The sequence below is a fragment of the Schistocerca cancellata genome, chromosome 4 (assembly GCF_023864275.1).
Source record: "Schistocerca cancellata isolate TAMUIC-IGC-003103 chromosome 4, iqSchCanc2.1, whole genome shotgun sequence".
Lineage (NCBI taxonomy): Eukaryota > Metazoa > Arthropoda > Insecta > Orthoptera > Acrididae > Schistocerca > Schistocerca cancellata.
Window position 1 is genome coordinate 487641605 of NC_064629.1, and position 20183 is coordinate 487661787.

At 42.3% G+C, this 20183-nt stretch overlaps 1 protein-coding gene across 1 annotated transcript in view; it reads right to left on the minus strand.

The window, feature by feature from the left end:
- The window catches only part of LOC126184786 (protein PFC0760c-like), a 298617-nt gene that overhangs the window by 175066 nt on the left and 103368 nt on the right, over positions 1 to 20183 (minus strand). Inside the window, exon 5 of the mRNA XM_049927357.1 lies at positions 9969 to 10004. Coding sequence (XP_049783314.1) covers positions 9969 to 10004 — 36 coding nt within the window. The remainder of the gene's footprint in view (positions 1 to 9968; positions 10005 to 20183) is intronic.

Genomic DNA, 20183 nt, shown 5'->3' on the forward strand with positions numbered 1-20183 from the left:
CTCTGAAATGCTTCGAAGTCTTTATTATTCTGGCCTGGTGCCGATCCCAAATACTAGAGCAGTTCTCAATAATACGTCGTACTAGCGTGCCATTTACGGTCTGTTTAACAAATAAACAACACTTTGCCCAAATTCTCCCAAGAAAACGAAGTCGACCGTTCACCTTTTCTACTATAACCCTCATTCCACTTCACACCGTCGTGCCAATTAACTCCGAGATACTTAAACGACGTCACTGTGCAAGCAGGAGACTACTAATGCTGTATCCGGACATAGTGTGTTTGTTTCTCCACTAATCCGCATGAACTTACATTTTTCTACATTAGGACTAGCTGCCATTAATCACAACATCTAGAAATTTTGCGCTGTGGCCGAGCGGTACAGTTCAGAACCGCGCTGCTGCTCCCTGTCGCAGGATCGAATCCTGCCTCAGGCATGGATGTGTGTGGTGTCCTTAGGTTAGTTAGGTTTAAGTAGTTATAAGTCTAGGGGACTCATGACCTCAGATGTAAAGTCCCATAGTGCTTAGAGCGATTTTAACCATTTTTTTAGAAATTTTCTCTAAGTCATCTCCTTCAGGCTCTCAACTTCGACATCTCCCTGTACACCATAGCATCATCAGCCAACGACCCCAGATCGCTCCCCACCCAGATAGTTTATGTATACAGAAAAGAATAGAGGTACAGTCACACTTCCTTGAGGTGCTTCTGACGATATCCTTGTCTCTCATGAGCACTCGCTAATCCCAGAACTTTATGACGATAGACGTTGACTATGGGTACTGTATCACAGAGACAGTCCCTTTGACTGTTCAGAGATGTCATTAAACCCGCCATAAGATGTAAACAACCACGCAAGAGCAGCGTCTATTTGACGGAGGGGTCCGACACCCGAGCAGTTCCAGCCATTCCACCAGGAAGGAGGTACACGGCTCGTGTTGTCTGTAGTTCAACCATGCCTAGACGGTCAATACCGCGGTTCGATCGCGTCCACTTTGTTACTTTGTGCCAGGAAGGGCTCTCAACAAGGGGAGTGTCCAGGCGTCTCGGAATAAGCCGAAGCGATGTTGTTCGGACATGGAGGAGATACAGAGAGACAGGAACTGTCGATGACATGCCTCGCTCAGGCCGCCCAAGGGGTACTACTGCAATAGATGACCACTACCTATGGATTATGGCTCTGAGGAACCCTCCAAGCAACGCCACCATGTTGAATAATGCTTTTCGTACAGCCACGGGACGTCGTGTTACGACTCAAACTGTGTGCAGTAGGCTGCATGATACGCAACTTCACTCCCGACGTCCATGGCGAGGTCCATCTATGCAACCAAGACACCATGAAGCGCGGTAGAGATGGGCCCAACAACATGCCGAATGGACCGCTCAGGATCGGCATCACGTTCTGTTCACCGATGAGTGTCGCATATGCCTTCAATCAGACAATCGTCGGAAACGTGTTTGGAGGCACCCCGGTCAGGCTGAGCGCCTTAAACACACTGTCCAGCGAGTGCTGCAAGGTGGAGGTTCCCTGATGTTTTGGGGTGGCATTATTTGGGACCGACGTACGCCGCTGCTGGTCATGGAAGGCACCGTAACGGCTGTACTATACGTGGATGTCATCCTCCGACCGATAGTGCAACCATATCGGCAGCATATTGGCGAGGCATTCGTCGCCATTGGTGACAATTTGCGCTCCCATCGTCCACATCTTCAGCATGTTCTCCAGATATGAACCCTATCGAACATGCCTGTGATAGATTGGAAAGGACTGTTTACGGACGACGTGACCCACTAACCACTCTGATGTATCAACGCCGAATCGCCGTTGATGATTAGAACAATCTGGACCAACAGTGCCTTGATGAACTTGTGGATAGTATGCCACGATGAATACAGGCATGCATCAGTGCTAGAGGACGTGCTACTGGGTATTAGAGGTACCAGTGTGTATAGCAATCTGGATCACCACCTCTTAAGTTCTCGCTGTACTGTGGTATAACACGCGATGTGTGGTTTTCATGAGCAATAAAAAGGGCGGAAATGATGTTTATGTTGATCTCTATTCCAATTTTCTGTACAGGTTCCGGAACTCTCGGAACCGAGGTGATGCAGAACTTTTTTTGACGTGTGTATTTTCTTTGACTTTTTCCTTTTAAGTTTTTTTAAATTTAAAACATTGCACGTGAATTTAATGGGCGACAGATTCAACTGAAACAAACGAAGTGCAACTACTCCATTTAATATCCCACTCTAATTTTGTGCTAAGTTGGAAGAGCCATCAGTAATAAAGCTATTCCAGTTAGTGTAGAGGTTAGGCGAGGTACCCTCAGACTTCAACAAGAATGGTATAATTCCAGTTCCAATGAAGGCAGGCGCTGACAGGTACGAATATTACCGAATCATTAGTCTGGTGTGCAGACTAGCAAAGTACTGAGACGAATTACTCACAGATGATTGGAAAACTTGTTAAAGTCGGCGTTGGAGAAGATCAGTCTGTGTTCCGGGCAAACGTAGAAACATGCGAGGAGACACTGATCCTACGACAAGACAGGCAAGCTAAAAGTAAACCTGTGTTTGTAGTATAATTTGTAGATTTTAGCACAGATTTAAGTGTCAGGAAGTCGTTCCTGAAAGTATTTGTATGGAGTGTAGCCATGTATGGAAGTGAAACGTGGACGATAAATTGTTCAGACAAGAAGAGAATAGAAGCTTTCGAAATGTGGTGCTACAGAAGAATGCTGAAGATTAGATGGGTGTATCACCTAACTAATGAGAAGGTACTGAACAGAATTGGGAGAAGAGAAATTTGTGGTACAATTTGACGAGAAGAAGTGATCTGTTAGTAGGACATACTCTGAGGCATCAAGGAATCACCAATTTAGTATTGGAGGTCAACGTGGAGGGTAAAAGCCGTAGAGGGAGACCAAGAGATGAATACACTAAGTAGATTCAGAAGTATGTAGACTGCAGTAGGTATTAGGAGATGAAGAAGCTTGCACAGGATAGAGTAGCATGGAGAGCTGCATTAAACCAGTCTCTCGACAGAAGACCACAACAACAACAACAACAACAACAAGAGAGAGCTTTTGACAATGTTGCTGGGCATACGTTCTTTGAAGTTCTGAAGGTAGCGTAGATAAAATACAGAGAGTGAAATGTGATTCACAGCTTTTACAGAAACCAGACTGCAGTTATCAGAGTAGGACTTGAAAGGGAAGCAGTGTTTGAGAACAGAGTGAAACTGGGTTGTAACCTATCCACGATGGTATTTAATCTGTACATTGAGCAAGCATTAAGGAAAATCTAGAAGAAATATGGGAAACAAATTAAGGTTCAAGGAGAAGAAATAAAATATTTGAAATTTGCCGATGACATTGTAGTCCGATCAGAGACAGCAAATGACTTGGAAGACCAGCTAGGCGGAATGGGCAGTGTTTAAAAAAGAGCTTTTAAGATGAACGTCAACAAAAGTAAAACCAGGGTAATGCAATGTAGTTTAATTAAATTAGGCGATGCTGAGGGAATAAATCAGGAAATCAGATACTAGAAGTATTCGACGAGTTTTACCTTTTGGGCAGCAAAATGACTGATGATTGTCGAATCAGAGAGGATGTAAAATGCTGATTGGCAATAGGAAGGAAAGCATTTCTAAAGGCAAGGTATCGGTTACCATCAAATACAATTTCAAGCGTTAGGTTTTAAAAAAATACATTTATTTTGCCATCTCAGTTAACTTTTCTATGGTGACACTAAAATGTTGAAAAAATAAAATAGTATACAAATGAGACGGCAAAATAAATCATATAATTTTTTTTTCGAAATACAGTAAATCTTGATCAAAGTGGAACGTGTATAATTCGTAGATCTGCCCAAACCGTACAAGAATTTCAGTGTCGACGCATTCTGTACACTTTTATATGCCAATTTTTTGTATAAAGCGGAACGTGCCTAACGTGAGAACGGAATACAAATTTTAAGACTTAATTAATACGCCATTGTATAAAGCGGAAGAGAGACTATACAGGGCTTCTGCCTTACAGTACACATTAGTTATTCACGACTCTACAAGAACACTACTTTTAACAAGAAGACTACAGCCCTGACAACGCTGTGAAGTTACGCAAGAAAAGAGGTTCGGCGCAGCACAGCGCAGCGGATGTGGAGACCAAACCGCGATGCTCTGCGCAGCAACGAACAACAGCCCTTTCACACGGCAGGTCGTGCATCCAGCTGCAGAGAGCTGAAGTGTCCTTTCATACTAAACACTCAGGGCTCATTGAGCCGCACTGTAGCTTGTCAAGTGAATCGCTTGCTACTCGCTTTACACAGAGCCTTACGGCAACTATCACACGGGATACGGTGAGCCGCTTGTCGCCCTTTGCGCACAGTTTTGGTACACATTGTTGACTTTGCCAGATGCTAAGTACCTGTAAGAAGAATAGCTTTACCAAAATATATTAATGACACCTACAATTTTTTCAGGTAGTGATGTAAAAAAGAAGTGGGAGTCTGTGAGATTATTATACGTGAGGAATATTAAAAGATCTAAAGGAGTAAAGAGTGGTTCTGCACTAACTGACAAAACTAAACATTTATTCTGACCTCCTGTTATTTTTGTCATCTATTGTTCAGCACAAAATGGAAGTAAACAATATATTCGGTACTCGTGTGTTAACTTATTCTAGACAACTGAAAGCTTTCAAATTCTTTACTTTTTTAATGCTGTCACATAATGATTCTTTCCAGGACATTCGCTAATTATGTAAAGACGATGACACGATTAGAAACGACTACTAATGGAGATGGCAATGAACTGCGAGTTAGTATTAATGAGGGAGAACAGATCCTTTCAAAAACAAGAAAAATTACAAAACAAGGTCTAAAATCAGAAATAGAAAAATTGTGTAATGTTTTACACCGAACCACTGAAAGTAAAGAAGACTACAACACAGAATCATCTGATGACGATCAACTTTTTTCATCAGCTTTGATGAAAGACTTCGTAGCTATTCCAGAACACGGCAGTCTTCTCACAGTATGTGAAACAATGCAAGTGGTTGCTAAATATAAACTACGGATATCAACATCTATGCATCGCCCACGTTATGAAAACTTTGTAGCATACATGACACAACAATGTCATGTAGGGCCAGTTCCTTTTCACCCACCCCAGCAGTTTTCCACAAACGCCTTTGAAATGAATGTCCCAACTCTCCCCATACGTCCAGCACTTACACACAACATTCCTCTCAGCCCACTCCAGAAATCGAAAACCAGTACCATAATTCGTCAACCCTGAGCCTTTAAAAAACTTTTTAACACATACAATACTTCAATTGTCATACCATTCGGAAAAACTACCATGATATTAGATGCTCTTATGTTGATTGATAATTGTATCAATAACAAATAACTTATTAAAATTCTAATAAAATGTTCCACATTTTTGCAACAAAGAAGTATGGTTTGCACCCAACTCAGAGCCACAGGCACTCTCCCTTTCACTGTTGTAAGCTTCCTCATGTTAGTGTCCACCAACCGAATGAAGTGTCTCAGTATTGCACACAATCATCGAATGAAGTTAATGACATACGGCAAAAATTCAAAAATTCGTCAGGATCTCTTCGAAGTGTTCCACGTAGACAATGATATACTCCTAAGCTTAATAGACAACTAGTAATTGGAGTTTACAAATTCTCTCTTTTCTGCACTTTGCGTTTCTTCATAACAACTGCAGCAGCAACTTGCTCTACAGGAAACTTTTTTTACTGACTGGTTCAAGAAACAATACGCCAACAGTCAGCACTTCTTTTTAGGTACCACGTGATAGCTGCAGTGGACAGGAGTTCGGCCCTGAGAGCCGAAGACTGGCGGCAGAAAGCGGCTCACTGCAATCACATGGGCGGCCTCCCGCCTGAAGCAGGCCTAACGCGCATACTAGAACATTGCTGCGTACCTATACACTCTCTGCTGCCATCTCCCCAGTTAAAGATGTGGGTGTTGTGGCGTTAAACAATGATTTTACCCGCCAAGGTCAAGCACTACCTACATCTACATCTACATCCATACTCCGCAAGCCACCTGACGCTGTGTGGCGGAGGGTACCCTGAGTACCTCTATCGGTTCTCCCTTCTGTTCCAGTCTCGTATTGTTCGTGGAAAGAAGGATTGTAGGTATGTCTGTGTGTGGGTTCCAATCTCTATGATTTTATCGTTATGGTCTCTTCGTGAGATATACGTAGGAGGGAGCAATATACTGCTTGACTCCTCGGTGAAGGTATGTTCTCGAAACTTCAACAAAAGCCCGTACCGAGCTACTGAGCGTCTCTCCTGCAGAGTCTTCCACTGGAGTTTATCTATCATCTCCGTAACACTTTCGCGATTACTAAATGATCCTGTAACGAAGCGCGTTGCTCTCCGTTGGATCTTCTCTATCTCTTCTATCAACCCTATCTGGTACGGATCCCACACTGCTGAGCAGTATTCAAGCAGTGGGCAAACAGGTGTACTGTAACCTACTTGCCCGCAGCTCGTGGTCGTGGGGTAGCGTTCTCGCTTCCCACGCCCGGGTTCCCGGGTTCGATTCCCGGCGAGGTCAGGGATTTTCTCTGCCTCGTGATGGCTGCGTGTTGTGTGATGTCCTTAGGTTAGTTAGGTTTAAGTAGTTCTAAGTTCTAGGGGACTGATGACCATAGATGTTTAAGTCCCATAGTGCTCAGAGCCATTTGAAACATTTGTAACCTACTTCCTTTGTTTTCGGATTGCATTTCCTTAGGATTCTTCCAATGAATCTCAGTCTGGCATCTGCTTTACCGACGATCAACTTATATGATCATTCCATTTTAAATCACTCCTAATGCGTACTACCAGATAATTTATGGAATTAACTGCTTCCAGTTGCTGACCTGCTGTATAGCACCTAAATGATAAGGGATCTTTCTGTCTATGTATCCGCAGTACATTACACTTGTCTACATTGAGATTCAATTGCCATTCCCTGCACGATGCGTCAATTCGCTGCAGATCCTCCTGCATTTCAGTACAATTTACCATTGTTACAACCTCTTGATATGCCACAGAATCATCCGCAAAAAGCCTCAGTGAACTTCCGATGTTATCCACAAGGTCATTTATGTATATTGTGAATAGCAACGATCCTACGACACTCCCCTGCGGCACACCTGAAATCACTCTTACTTCGGAAGACTTCTCTCCACTGAGAATAACATGCTGCGTTCTGTTATCTAGGAACTCTTCAATCCAATCACACAATTGGTCTGATAGTTTCTATGCTCTTACTTTGTCCATTAAACGACTGTGGGAAACTGTATCGAACGCCTTGCGGAAGTCAAGAAACACGGCATCTACCTGTGAACCCGTATCTATGGCCCTCTGAGTCTCGTGGACGAATAGCGCGAGCTGGGTTTCACGCGATCGATCGTCTTTTTCGAAACCTATGCTGATTCCTACAGAGAAGATTTCTAGTCTCCAGAAAAGTCATTATACTCGAACATAATACGTGTTCCAAAATTCTAGCCGGCCGGTGTGGCCGTGCGGTTAAAGGCGCTTCCGTCTGAAACCGCGTGACCGCTACGGTCGCAGGTTCGAATCCTGCCTCGGGCATGGATGTGTGTGATGTCCTTAGGTTAGTTAGGTTTAATTAGTTCTAAGTTCTAGGCGACTGATGACCTCAGAAGTTAAGTCGCATAGTGCTCAGAGCCATTTGAGCCAGCCAAAATTCTACAACTGATCGACGTTAGAGATATAGGTCCATAGTTCTGCACATCTGTTCGACGTCCCTTCTTAAAAATGGGGGTGACCTGTGCCCTTTTCCAATCCTTTGGAACGCTACGCTCTTCTAGAGACCTACGGTATACCACTGCAAGAAGGGGGGCAAATTCCTTCGCGTACTCTGTGTAAAATCGAACTGGTATCCCATCAGGTCCAGCGGCCTTTCCTCTTTTGAGCAATTTTAATTGTTTCTCTATCCCTCTGTCGTCTATTTCGATATCTACCATTTTGTCATCTGTGCGACAATCTAGAGAAGGAACTACAGTGCAGTCTTCCTCTGTGAAACAGCTTTGGAAAAAGACGTTTAGTATTCCGGCCTTTAGTCTGTCATCCTCTGTTTCAGTACCATTTCGGTCACAGTGTCTGGGCATTTTGTTTTGATCCACCTACCGCTTTGACATAAGACCAAAATTTCTTAGGATTTTCTGCCAAGTCAGTACACAGAACATTACTTTCGAATTCACCGAACGCCTATCGCATAGCCCTACTCATACTACATTTCGCTTCGCGTAATTTTTGTTTGTCTGCAAGGCTTTGGCTATATTTATGTTTGCTGTGAAGTTCCCTTTGCTTCCGCAGCAGTTTTCTAACTCGGTTGTTGTACCACGGTGGCTCTTTCCCATCTCTTACGATCTTGCTTGACACATACTCATCAAATGCATATTGTACGATGGTTTTGAACTTTGTCCACTGATCGTCAACATTATCTGTACTTGAGACAAAACTTTTGTGTTGAACCGTCTAGTACTCTGAAATCTGCTTTTTGATACTTTTGCTAAACAGAAAAATCTTCCTACCTTTTTTAATATTTCTATTTACGGCTGAAATCATCGATGCAGTAACCGCTTTATGATCGCTGATTCCCTGTTCTGCGTTAACTGTTTCAAATAGTTCGGGTCTGTCACCAGAAGGTCTAGTATGTTATCGCCACGAGTCGGTTCTCTGTTTAACTGCTCAAGGTAGTTTTCAGATAAAGCACTTAACAAAATTTCACTGGATTCTTTGTCCCTGCCACCCGTTATGAACGTTTGAGTCTCCCAGTCTATATCCGGCAAATTAAAATCTCCACCCAGAACTATCACGTGGTGGGGAAATCTACTCGAAATATTTTCCAAATTTTCCCTCAGGTGCTCTGCCACAACAGCTGCTGAGCCAGGGGGCCTATAGAGACATCCAATTACCATGTTTGAGCCTGCTTTAACCGTGACCTTCACCCAAATTATTTCACACTTCGGATCTCATCATTTTATGTCAGTATCAGCTGACTAGCAGCACCTAGGTGATAACATGATGTTGAACAAGATTTGTGTGTCCCTAACATTTAACGAAAAGATTAAGGTAATCGAGGCGAATGAGAAAGGCAGACTCTTTGAGCACGAAATAATGTTGCGTTTCAAATGCGCTTTAACATCAATTTAAGAAAGGAAAATAAGATATTGGATGAACGGATGAAAGGGAACGAGCAAATGAAAATAAAGGCGAAGAAGACGTGAAAAGAAGAAATCAACGAGATAGTGTGGGAATGGTTAGTAACAGCGCGGGAAAAACCTTACCTTTGTTTCGACCCATGTTGCAGAGTGAGACCCTGAAAGTCGCTAAAGAGCTAGGAAATACGAATTTTAAGGCATTCTTATGACGGCTCGACAGTGTCAAAGCTAGGCACAACATCGTGTGGGATCTCCACAATGTTCTAATATAATAACTTTGTTTTGCTATGTTATTTGTACTTTGAAACCGTGTTTCTATTTATACTATACGTCCTTTGCACTGATCAGTCTTTGTTTATACGTGATGTACTTCGACAGAGAAAGGAGCCGCTGATCGCTGGAGGTATTCCGTTTTAGTTGTTTTGTTTCCAAACTTATATCCACGTTCAATTTATAGTCGAAGGCCTCCACTCAGCCATTTTCTGAAATGGTGTTTTAATTTTTTTACTAGTCAGTGCAACAGTCGAAACAAAAGACAGACATGCCATATTAATACAAATAAATGCAGCTGATAATCAACGTTTAAACATTTGAAACGCATTGTGGAAATGAAGAGTAAAAGGCTCAGTAAACTTCTTGTTGCATTCGATATCAGTTCCAGTCACACTGTAGCCTAAGCTAAACGTTTGCATTAACAGAAATCTGATTTTATGCGAATGTAAAAGAAAATTTAAGTTATGTTTGCTACTTACAACGTCCTGGAACAGGCTCTCCCTGATGTGAGTAACCTGCAAAGAAAAATAAACCCAGTGACAGTCTTTATCTGTTAGTTGTAATCATTACTGCTACATAAAGTAGTGCAAAAGTACGAATAATGATAAGAAACTACACATATGAAAAAAACATCATGGATTTCGCAGGGAATCACTTAAACGATCATTGTTCAGTCTGTATCGCAGTTCATTAAATCACCTTAGACACTATCTAATCAAAAATATCAATACAACTATTAGTGGATATTAATATGGGGGAACACCACATCGCTTTTATGACGGCTTAAATTCACTGGGGGTCACTCTTATTTAGGTGGCTGAATACCTGTGGGGGAACAGCACCCCCATTCTTCCTCAAGAACTGAGATCAGAGAAAGTAACTTTGTGATGCGTGTCCACTCGTGTCTGGAACGGTGTTGACATTCTGACTCATTCCAAAGGTGTTCAGGTAGGAACCCTGAGAAGACCAGTCCATTTCCAAAAATGTTATTGTCCACATGCCATTGCATCACAGATACTGCATACGAGGGGATGCGTTGTTATACTGATACATTAATTGTCTCCAAACGATACCTGTATATATAAAAAGTTTTACATGTCACTAATATATATAGCATATACAATGTTTACGGCAGGAGTAGTATTTGGACGTACCATTTTACACTCAATACAAGGGCCATGGAACAGTTCCCCATCAAATAGCAGTAAGGCCAAGATGTACCATCACCTACACCTCTAAAAATAAAAATTAGCTACAAAGAGACAACACCAACCGTAAGAAAATCACAAGTTTTAGTTCTGAATCGTATACATTCTTCTGTTTTTAATTACAATAATTATTTTGGTTGTTTCAGGTAAAATTCTAACGGACGGAGAAGGAAGAGAGATAAAGTACATAAGCAAATGAGTGATTAAAATGTGTCAGGACTGGCCTGTAAGGTCACCCGATTGAACACAAGTAGATTTCTTTTTGTTGAGATGTTTAAAGAACTGTGTTTATGTCACTCACAGCCCCACATTACTTCATACAGGACATCAAGAAATATTGTTGCTCCGTGAAACTAAAAACTTTACATCTCATCTGCAAGTCGTTTAGAAGGTGCTACGAGTTGTACATGCAGGAAATAGGCACTCGTCAGAACACATCATTTATATAGCTATTCCGCCAACAGAACAGCTATCTGAACAAGCCAATTATGTGCAGAATGTTGGATCCGTATCTAAAATTTTGGACATTTCTAACTCCATAACTAAAATGAATAGAAATTTGATTTAAATGCAGTTTTACACAGTTGGATTAAATCTATCAACTACATGATACAAAAAAATTATGTTCTATTTAAGGAAATATATATTCACTCCTTTAGCTCTCTGGGAATTAACTAAATAAACTTTCTCCATAGCTCCGCAGTAAGAGCACTTTCCTTCCTTTCATTTAATTGTAAGGTACAGAGGAAAACATCTCATCTGAAACATCCTGTATACACTGAAGCACGAAAGAAACTGGTATAGGTATACGTATTCAAATACAGAGATACGTAAACAGGCAGAATACGGCGCTGCGGTCGGCAACGCCTATATAAGACAACAAATGTCTGGTGCAGCTGTTAGATCGCTAAAATGGCAGGTTATCAAGATTTAAGTGAGTTTCAACGTGGTGTTATAGTCGGCGCACGAGCGATGGGACACAGCATCTCCGAGATAGCGATGAAATGGGGATTTTCCTGTACGACCATTTCATGAGTGTACCGTGAATATTAGGAATCCGATAAAACATCAAATCTCTGACATCACTGCGACCGGAAAGCGATTCTGCAAGAACGGGTCCAACGACGACTAAATAGAATCATTCGACGTGACACAAGTGTAACCTTCCCGCAGATTGCTGCAGATTTCAGTGCTGGGCCATCAACAAGAGTCAGCGTGCGAAACATTCAACGAAACATCAACGATACAGGTTTTCGGCGCCGAAGGACCACTCCTGTACCCTTGATGACTGCCACGACACAGAGCTTTGCGCCTCGACTGGATCTGTCAATACCGACACTGGCCTGTTGATGACTGGAAACATGTTGCTTGGTCGGATGAAATCTTTTTTGGAGACAACCTTATCAATCCATGGACCCTGCTTGTCAGCAGGCTCCAGTTCAAGAGGGTGGAGGCTCTTTAATGGTGTGGGGCATGTGCAGTTCGAGTGACTGGGACCCCTGATACGCCTAGATACGACACGTACGTAAACATCCTGTCTGTTCACCTGCATCCATTCATGTCCATTGAGCATTCCGATGGACTTGGGCAATTCCAGCAGGACAATGCGACACCCCTGACGTCCAGAATTGCTACATTTGGCTCGAGGAACACTCTTCTCAGTTTAAAAATTTCCGCTGCCCACCAAAATTCTCTGACATGAACATTATTGAGCTTATCTAGGATGCCTTATAACGTGCTGTTCAGAAGGGATCTCCACCCCCTCATACTCTTACGGATTTATGGGCAACCCTGCAGGATTCATGGTGTCAGTTTCCTCCAGCATTACTTCAGGCATTAGTCGAGTCCATGCCACGTCTTGTTGAGTCACTTATGCGTGCTCGTGGGGGTCCTACACGATATTGGGCAGATGTATCAGTTTCTGTGGTTCTTCAGTGTATTATATTTGTGCTTTTCAGTGTAATTCGTTGTTTACTATGGCAGATTGTGATTACGGTACTACGCCCAAGGCGCTAATGGTTTAACACGAGTCAGTTCTAGCTATCCCGTCGGAACAATGCCAGCACGATCGCTGAGGTAAATAAGGTGTTTTTGTACGACACTGTAAAAAAAAAGTATTAATGTAGTAAACAAGAGGGTAATAAACCCTTGAGCTGATATTCTGAGACAACATAATCCTAATTATTTAATCTCTGTATACCACCAGATCAGTGAATACACCAGCCTCCCACGCCTTCAAATGAGGTGTTGATATAGCGTTTTATTCATCACGAGAATGAACATTCAGTGTTAGAGATAAGCATCACGTCAACACTTATGTCATTCAAGGTAACTGGGGAAGAAATCGGGTGCATCATAGAAGAAGAACCAATCGCAGAATACGTTGTATGTTAAAAATTCTACAGAATACACGAATCTGGATGCACTGCATGCGTATTTAGTACCTTAACCACTGTGCCGCTCCGCTCATCATGTGAAAGTATTGAATAAACGATGGCCCACTGTTTATAACTCAAGGAAGTAGAGAGGCAAACAAGATGTACTAAATTCCTTTCGATCTAGTTCCTTCTCTTATTAGGCGCTCAACGAAGTCAGTATTTATCAGAAATTGGTGTCGTGGTCGGATTTTAGCATCTGCTGTTGCTGGAATATTGACGCAATAATTGGCAATCTAGTTGCTGTTCTGGGTCTGAGTGTTGACCACTGGGACGGACAGACCGGTGTTCTTGCGAGTGCATAAATAGTGAGCAGTACGAAGAGCGTGTTCGTAGTACCGGTAATGAAAACCTAATCAAAAATGAAGAAGTGCCCTTAACAGACGAAAGCTGCAAATTTCAAAGTTAACGACTGGTATCACGATTAGGGGTCAGTTTGGATTTGTTGGTGCAAGTTAAGAGGACATTATAACAAGTGGATGGATGTGTTCTTATTGGATAGGGGACTGATGACCATAGATGTTAAGTCCCATAGTGCTCAGAGCCATTTCTTATTGGATAAACCTTAAATATTAGCAGACGGTAAACCTTAAGAAATATCATGCATGCTCTAAAGAACAGCATACGTGTACCTGTTACAGCTGTCAGAGTCAGCATACACGCGGTAAGATGGCAAATCGTAAGATACTAACCGGGAGAAATCAGATGCTAATCTTGTAATGTGACGACAGGGACTCCTATTCGCCAACACCGATTTCGTTGAAATTTATGTTTTATGCAGAGCACGGCCATAAACGGAAGTGGCAGAAGTGAGAAGTAAAGGCGATCAAGCGTTTAGAAAACGAAATGAAGCATTTTTGGTGCAGGTCAGGCGAGGTATGAGCCATTTACGTAGCGCACTTTCCAAGCCGTAGATAGTACAGCGCAAATAGTACAGAACGGTAATGCAGGGGTCCTGGGATCGGATCCAGATGTGGAAACTTTTTTCTTTTCAATTTTTACTTTACTTTCACTGAAAATAAACCGAAATAATACATATATACGCTATATGTTAACATATCTGTAAGAAGCATGAAAAGAAAATGCAAAATAAGATTTGAGTTTGCAAATAATTTCCAGGAGAGAATTGTACTATAACCGTCAGACAAGGACTCTGCAAATAATTTTCGAAGAAGGGATTGTATTCCTAATCAATGTGTACAGCACTTTCGTTAGTTTGATCCTGATCTTGGAGCAGCTCTCGGCAGCTGCAAGTGAACAGTAAGTTCCCCTGTGTTTAGAGGGCATATCACTCCGGCACTTGTAAAATCATGAACTGTAAAGTAACACAATAATCTAATTTCATGCATGGGGTTTTCGTGTAAGCGTTAAATCCTATCCTGGAATTTATTTGCAATTCAGAATGTTCCTTTGACTTTCTTCGTCATGCCTTTTACAAAAATATTAATAAATACAATATAATGTACTTATGTCTACTTGTTTCCAGTACAAGTAAAATAATAACTGAAAGTAAACAATAGTTCCCACATAGGTACTCAAGCCAAAGGTCCCTCCCATCACAATTCTTTACTCTTTCCGCTACGGCAAATGCTGCATTCTAACAACACTATAAATGGCTCGTGACTCGGCCGTCCCGCGCCAGAAATGCTCCTTTTCTCCAATCGCTTGCCATCTGGAGCTCCCACATTTGCCACTTTCATTTCTGGCCAAGCACTGCATACATCTAGACCAAATCTACTGGACCAGCAGGCGCGGTGACCTTGACAGATACAGAGTGACAGTCATTTTACCATGTGTTAGATGTACTGCCATAGACAGTAGCTGTAAGGATTACGGTTTACCAAGTATCTAGTGTCCTTTGCCGAGCGAGTAATCCAAGATCGAAAACCTAAAATGTAGCAAAACCTAAGACGAAACCAACTGTGTGTAATGAGAACAATACGAGAGTGCAAAGAATATACAATTGAAGGAAAAACTGTGCTATGGCTAGCTCTATAGCGTGGATGCTTTAATTTCCCAGCAAAGTTGGCATTGCCCTGCTAAGCCAGTGCTGCAAAGGCGATTCTAGTGCTCGCAGACTTAGCACTACCGTCTAGCGGCCGTCATCTACACTACTGGCCATTAATATTGCTACACCATGAAGATGACGTGCTACAGACGCGAAATTTAACCGACAGGAAGAAGATGCTGTGATATGCAAATGATTAGCTTTTCAGAGCATTCACACAAGGTTGCCGCCGGTGGCGACACCTACAACGTGCTGACATGAGGAAAGTTTCCAACCGATTTCTCATACACAAACAGCAGTTGACCGGCGTTGCCTGATGAAACGTTATTGTGATGCCTCGTGCAAGCTGGAGAAATGCGTACCATCACGTTTCCGACTTTGATAAAGGTGGGATTGTAGCCTATTGCGACTGCGGTTTATCGTATCGCGACATTGCTGCTCGCGTTGGTCGAGATCCAATGACTATTAGCAGAATATGGAATCGGTGGGTTCAGGAGGGTACTACGGAATGCCGTGCTGGGTCCCAACGACCTCGTATCACTGGCAGTCGAGATAACAGGCATCTTATCCGCATGGCTGTAACTGATCGTGCAGCCACGTCTCGATCCCTGAGTCAACAGATGGGGACGTTTGCAAGACAACAACCATCTGCACTAGCAGTTCGACGACGTTTGCAGCAGCATGGCCTATCATATATGAGACCATGGCTGCGGTTATCCTTGACGCTGCATCACAGACAGGAGCCCTGCGATTGTGTACTCAACGACGAACCTGGGTGCATTAATGGCAAAACGTCATTTTTCGGATGAATCCAGGTTCTGTTTACAGCATCATGAAGGTCGCATCCATGTTTGGCGACATCGCGGTGAACGCACATTGAAAGAGTGTATTCGTCATCGCCATACTGGCGTTTCACCCGGCGTGATGGTATGGGGTGCCATTGGTTACACGTATCGGTCACCTCTTGTTCTCATTGACGGCACTTTGAACAGTGGACGTTACATTTCAGATGTGTTACGATCCTGGGCTCTACCCTTCATTCGATCCCTAAGTTACCCTACATTTCAGCAGGATAATGCACTACCGCATGTTGCAGGTCCTGTACGGGCCTTTCTGGATACAGAAAATGTTCGACTGCTGCTCTGGTCAAAACATTCTCCAGATCTCTCACCAATTGAAAACGTCTGGTCAATGGTGGTCGAGCAACTGGCTCGTCACAATATGCCAGTCACTACTCTTGATGAACTGTGGTATCGTGTTGAAGCTGCATGGGCAGCTGTACCTGTACACGCTATCCAAGCTCTGTTTGACTCAATGCCCAGGCGTATCAAGGCCGTAATTACGGCCAGAGGTGGTTGTTTTCGGTACTGATATCTCAGGACCTATGCGCCCAAATTGCGTGAAAATGTAATCACATGTCAGTTCTAGTATAATATATCTGTCCAATGAATACCCGTTTATCATCTGCATTTCTTCTTGGTGTAGCAATTTTAATGATCAATAGTGTAGCTTCGTGACCTCTGGTGGGCTTTCGTAACTGTTTGGCCGGCACTTCAGATTCATCCCTTTTGAAATGGGCACATATGGCCAGAAGGATACCAGACGATGGCTTGGAAGGTGAACTGGCGGCACAGTTGCTGTCACGTCACTGAAGCCCGCTAGCTAGTGTGAGGAAGCTACAGAATCCGACAACATGCTGGAGTGCGGCGACGAGGACAACATTGGCCACCTTCACGCCCTTGCTCACACGAACCGCTGCTGCTGTTTTGGAGTACAAGTTATAGCCATGTGTTCGTGTAACAAGTAAGGATGGGCTTTCCAGAACTGGAGGGATCACGGATACTGGTGGAGTCGGTGGGCGCGGACGGAATTTGTTGATATGACAACGCATACCTTTCCAAGTGTCAACTGACTTCAGATGCTGCACACGCGTGGTAGCCACCACAACCGTCGTTCAAGCGTCGTTCACTAAGTAGTAGCATTCCCACACTACTTTTCCTGGTGTGTATTTCACCTGTCATGCTAGTTCCAGGGTTCCCAAGGCTGATAGGCATAGGAAATATAAGAACAGATATAAATAAAATGTTTCTGAAGCCAAAAAAGGCAAGCCATAAATTTAAGTATACCCAATCACCAATATAACGTAAGAATCTGCTTAGTTTTTCAAGGAAATCCTCAACAGAATAGTAGGAGTGACGCATGAGGAAACTCATAATTTTCGATTTGAAAGCGCGTGGATAACTGCTAAAATGTTTCAATTCTTGTGGTAGCTTATTGAAAACGGGTACAGCAGTATACTGTACACCTTTCTGCACAAGAGTGAAGGAAGTCCGCTCCAAATGCAGGTTGAATTTCTGCCGAGTTTTAACTGAGTGAAAGCTAGTTATTCTTGGGATAAGCTGATACTGTTAATAAGAAACGACAGTAAAGAATACATATATATATTGAGAGGCGAATGTCAAAATACCCAGACCAGGAACAGGGGCCGACAAGAGGTACGCGAACTTACACCACTTATTGCCCGAACCGCTCGTTTCTGAGCCAAAAATATCATTTTAGAATGGGAAGAGTCACCCAAGATATAATGGCATACGACATAAGCGAATGAAAATAAGCGAAGGAGACTAATTTACGTGTCGAACGATAACTTACTTCAGATACCGTTCCAATAGTAAAAATGTCAGCATGAAGTCTTTGAACAAGAACTTGAACGTGGGCTTTCCACGACAGTTTACTATCTATCTAAACACCTAGAAATTTGAACTGTGCAGTTTCTCTAACCATATGCCCATTGCCGGCCGCGGTGGTCTAGCGGTTCTGGCGCTGCAGTCCGGAACCGCGGGACTGCTACGGTCGCAGGTTCGAATCCTGCCTCGGGCATGGGTGTGTGTGATGTCCTTAGGTTAGTTAGGTTTAAGTAGTTCTAAGTTCTAGGGGACTTATGACCTAAGATGTTGAGTCCCATAGTGCTCAGAGCCATTTGAACCATATGCCCATTCTGTGAAACTAAAACGTCGTTTTTTTTTAATTGCGTGTTAGAAACTGTAAAAACTGAGTCTTAATGTGATTTAGCCTTAGTTTATTGTGTACAGGCCATGACCTTATGTCATGAACTACACTCTTTGAAACCGAGCCAATGTTGCACACAACCTTTACCACCAAGCTACTGCCATCAGCAAACAGAAATATTTTAGAGTTACCCATAATAGTAGAGGGCATATCACTTATATAAATAAGGAACAGGATTGGTCCCAACACTGATCGCTGGGGCACCCACCATTTGACCGTACCCCACTTAGATCCTACACCACAGCCATTCCCTACACTGTGAATAATGACCTTTTGCTGTCTGTTGTTAAAGTAAGAGGTGAAGCAATTGTGAGCTACTCCCCGTATTCCATAATGGTCCAACTTCTGAAGCAATATTTTGTGACCAACACAATCAAACCCTTAGCTAAATTAAAAAATATGCCTAGCGTTCAAAACCTTTTGTTTAACCAATCCAGTACTGCACACAGATAAGAGAATATAGCATTTTCAGTTGTTAAACGACTTCTAAAGCCGAACTATACATCTGATAGCAAATTATGTAATATAAAATGATCAATTATCCTCACATACACAGCCTTTTGAATAAATTTAACAAACAATGATGGCACGAACATAGATCTAAAATTGCCTACATTATCCCTTTTTATAAAGCGCCTTTACCACTGAATACATTAATCGTTAAGGAAACTTACCATTCCCACAGAAAGAATTACAAATATGGCTAAGTACAGGTCTAACATGTGCAGCACTGTACTTTAATATTCTGCTAGACACTCCAAAATATCCATGAGAGTCCTTAGTCTTCAGTGAGTCAGTAATTCACTCAATCTCATCCTTGTCTGTATCACAGAGGAGTATTTCAGACATCAGTTCAAATGGTTCAAATGGCTCTGAGCACTATGGGACTCAACTGCTGTGGTTATAAGTCCCCTAGAACTTAGAACTACTTAAACCTAACTAACCTAAGGACATCACACACATCCATGCCCGAGGCAGGATTCGAACCTGCGACCGTAGCGGTCGTGCGGTTCCAGACTGTAGTGCCTTTAACCGCTCGGCCACTCTGGCCGGCTCAGACATCAGTCTCGAAAATGTTTTTGTCAAGAGAATTATATGATTTCCTGTAGAAACTAATTTTTTTTAATTCACCAGCAATGCTTAGAAAAATTGTTAAATACTGTACATATATCTAATTTATCAGTAACAGAAACATTTTTACTAGGAACTGACTGTATTGTCGACCTTCTGCTGCAGCCCAGACCAGACACGTTTAAAAAATTCTCTATTGCTGTGTCATTAACTTTCCCACATATTTCGTAATTACATGTGATATTTGTTAGAGTACAAAAGCCTTTTAGTGTTAAAATATGTGTATCATGGTCTGAAAATCCATTCACCCTTTCACGAACAGAATGCCCATCTAGTAATGAAGAAAGAATAAAAATATGGTCTGCAGTTGTGCTACTGTTCTCCTGAACCGTAGTCGGAAAGAAAACAGTCTGCATCAGATCATATGAATTTAGGAGATTTACCGACATCCTTTCTCTTGCACAATCACACACAGAATTAATATTGAAGTCACAACTTATAATTAATTTCTGGTATGTCGTATCAAGTGAATCAAGAACTGTCTCTTAGCTTGAGCAGAAATGCTCTGAAGTCAGAGTTAGGGGACCTATAAACAACAACAATTAGAAGTTTAGTCTTACTAAATACAACTGCCCTGTGTAACATTCAAATATCTGTTCACTGCAGTGCAATGATACATCTATGGATTCAAATGGAATAGGGTTTTTTTTACGTACACGGCCACTCCCCCACTCCGCAAGGAACTCCTTGAAACACGGCAGACTAATCTGTATCCTGTTAAATGAAGCCACTGAACTGTCAAATTATTTAAGTGGTGCTCCGATATACCAATAATTTCAGAGTTAACATCTATAAGCAGTTCACTAGCTTTATCTCTAATACCTCTCATATTTTGATGAAATA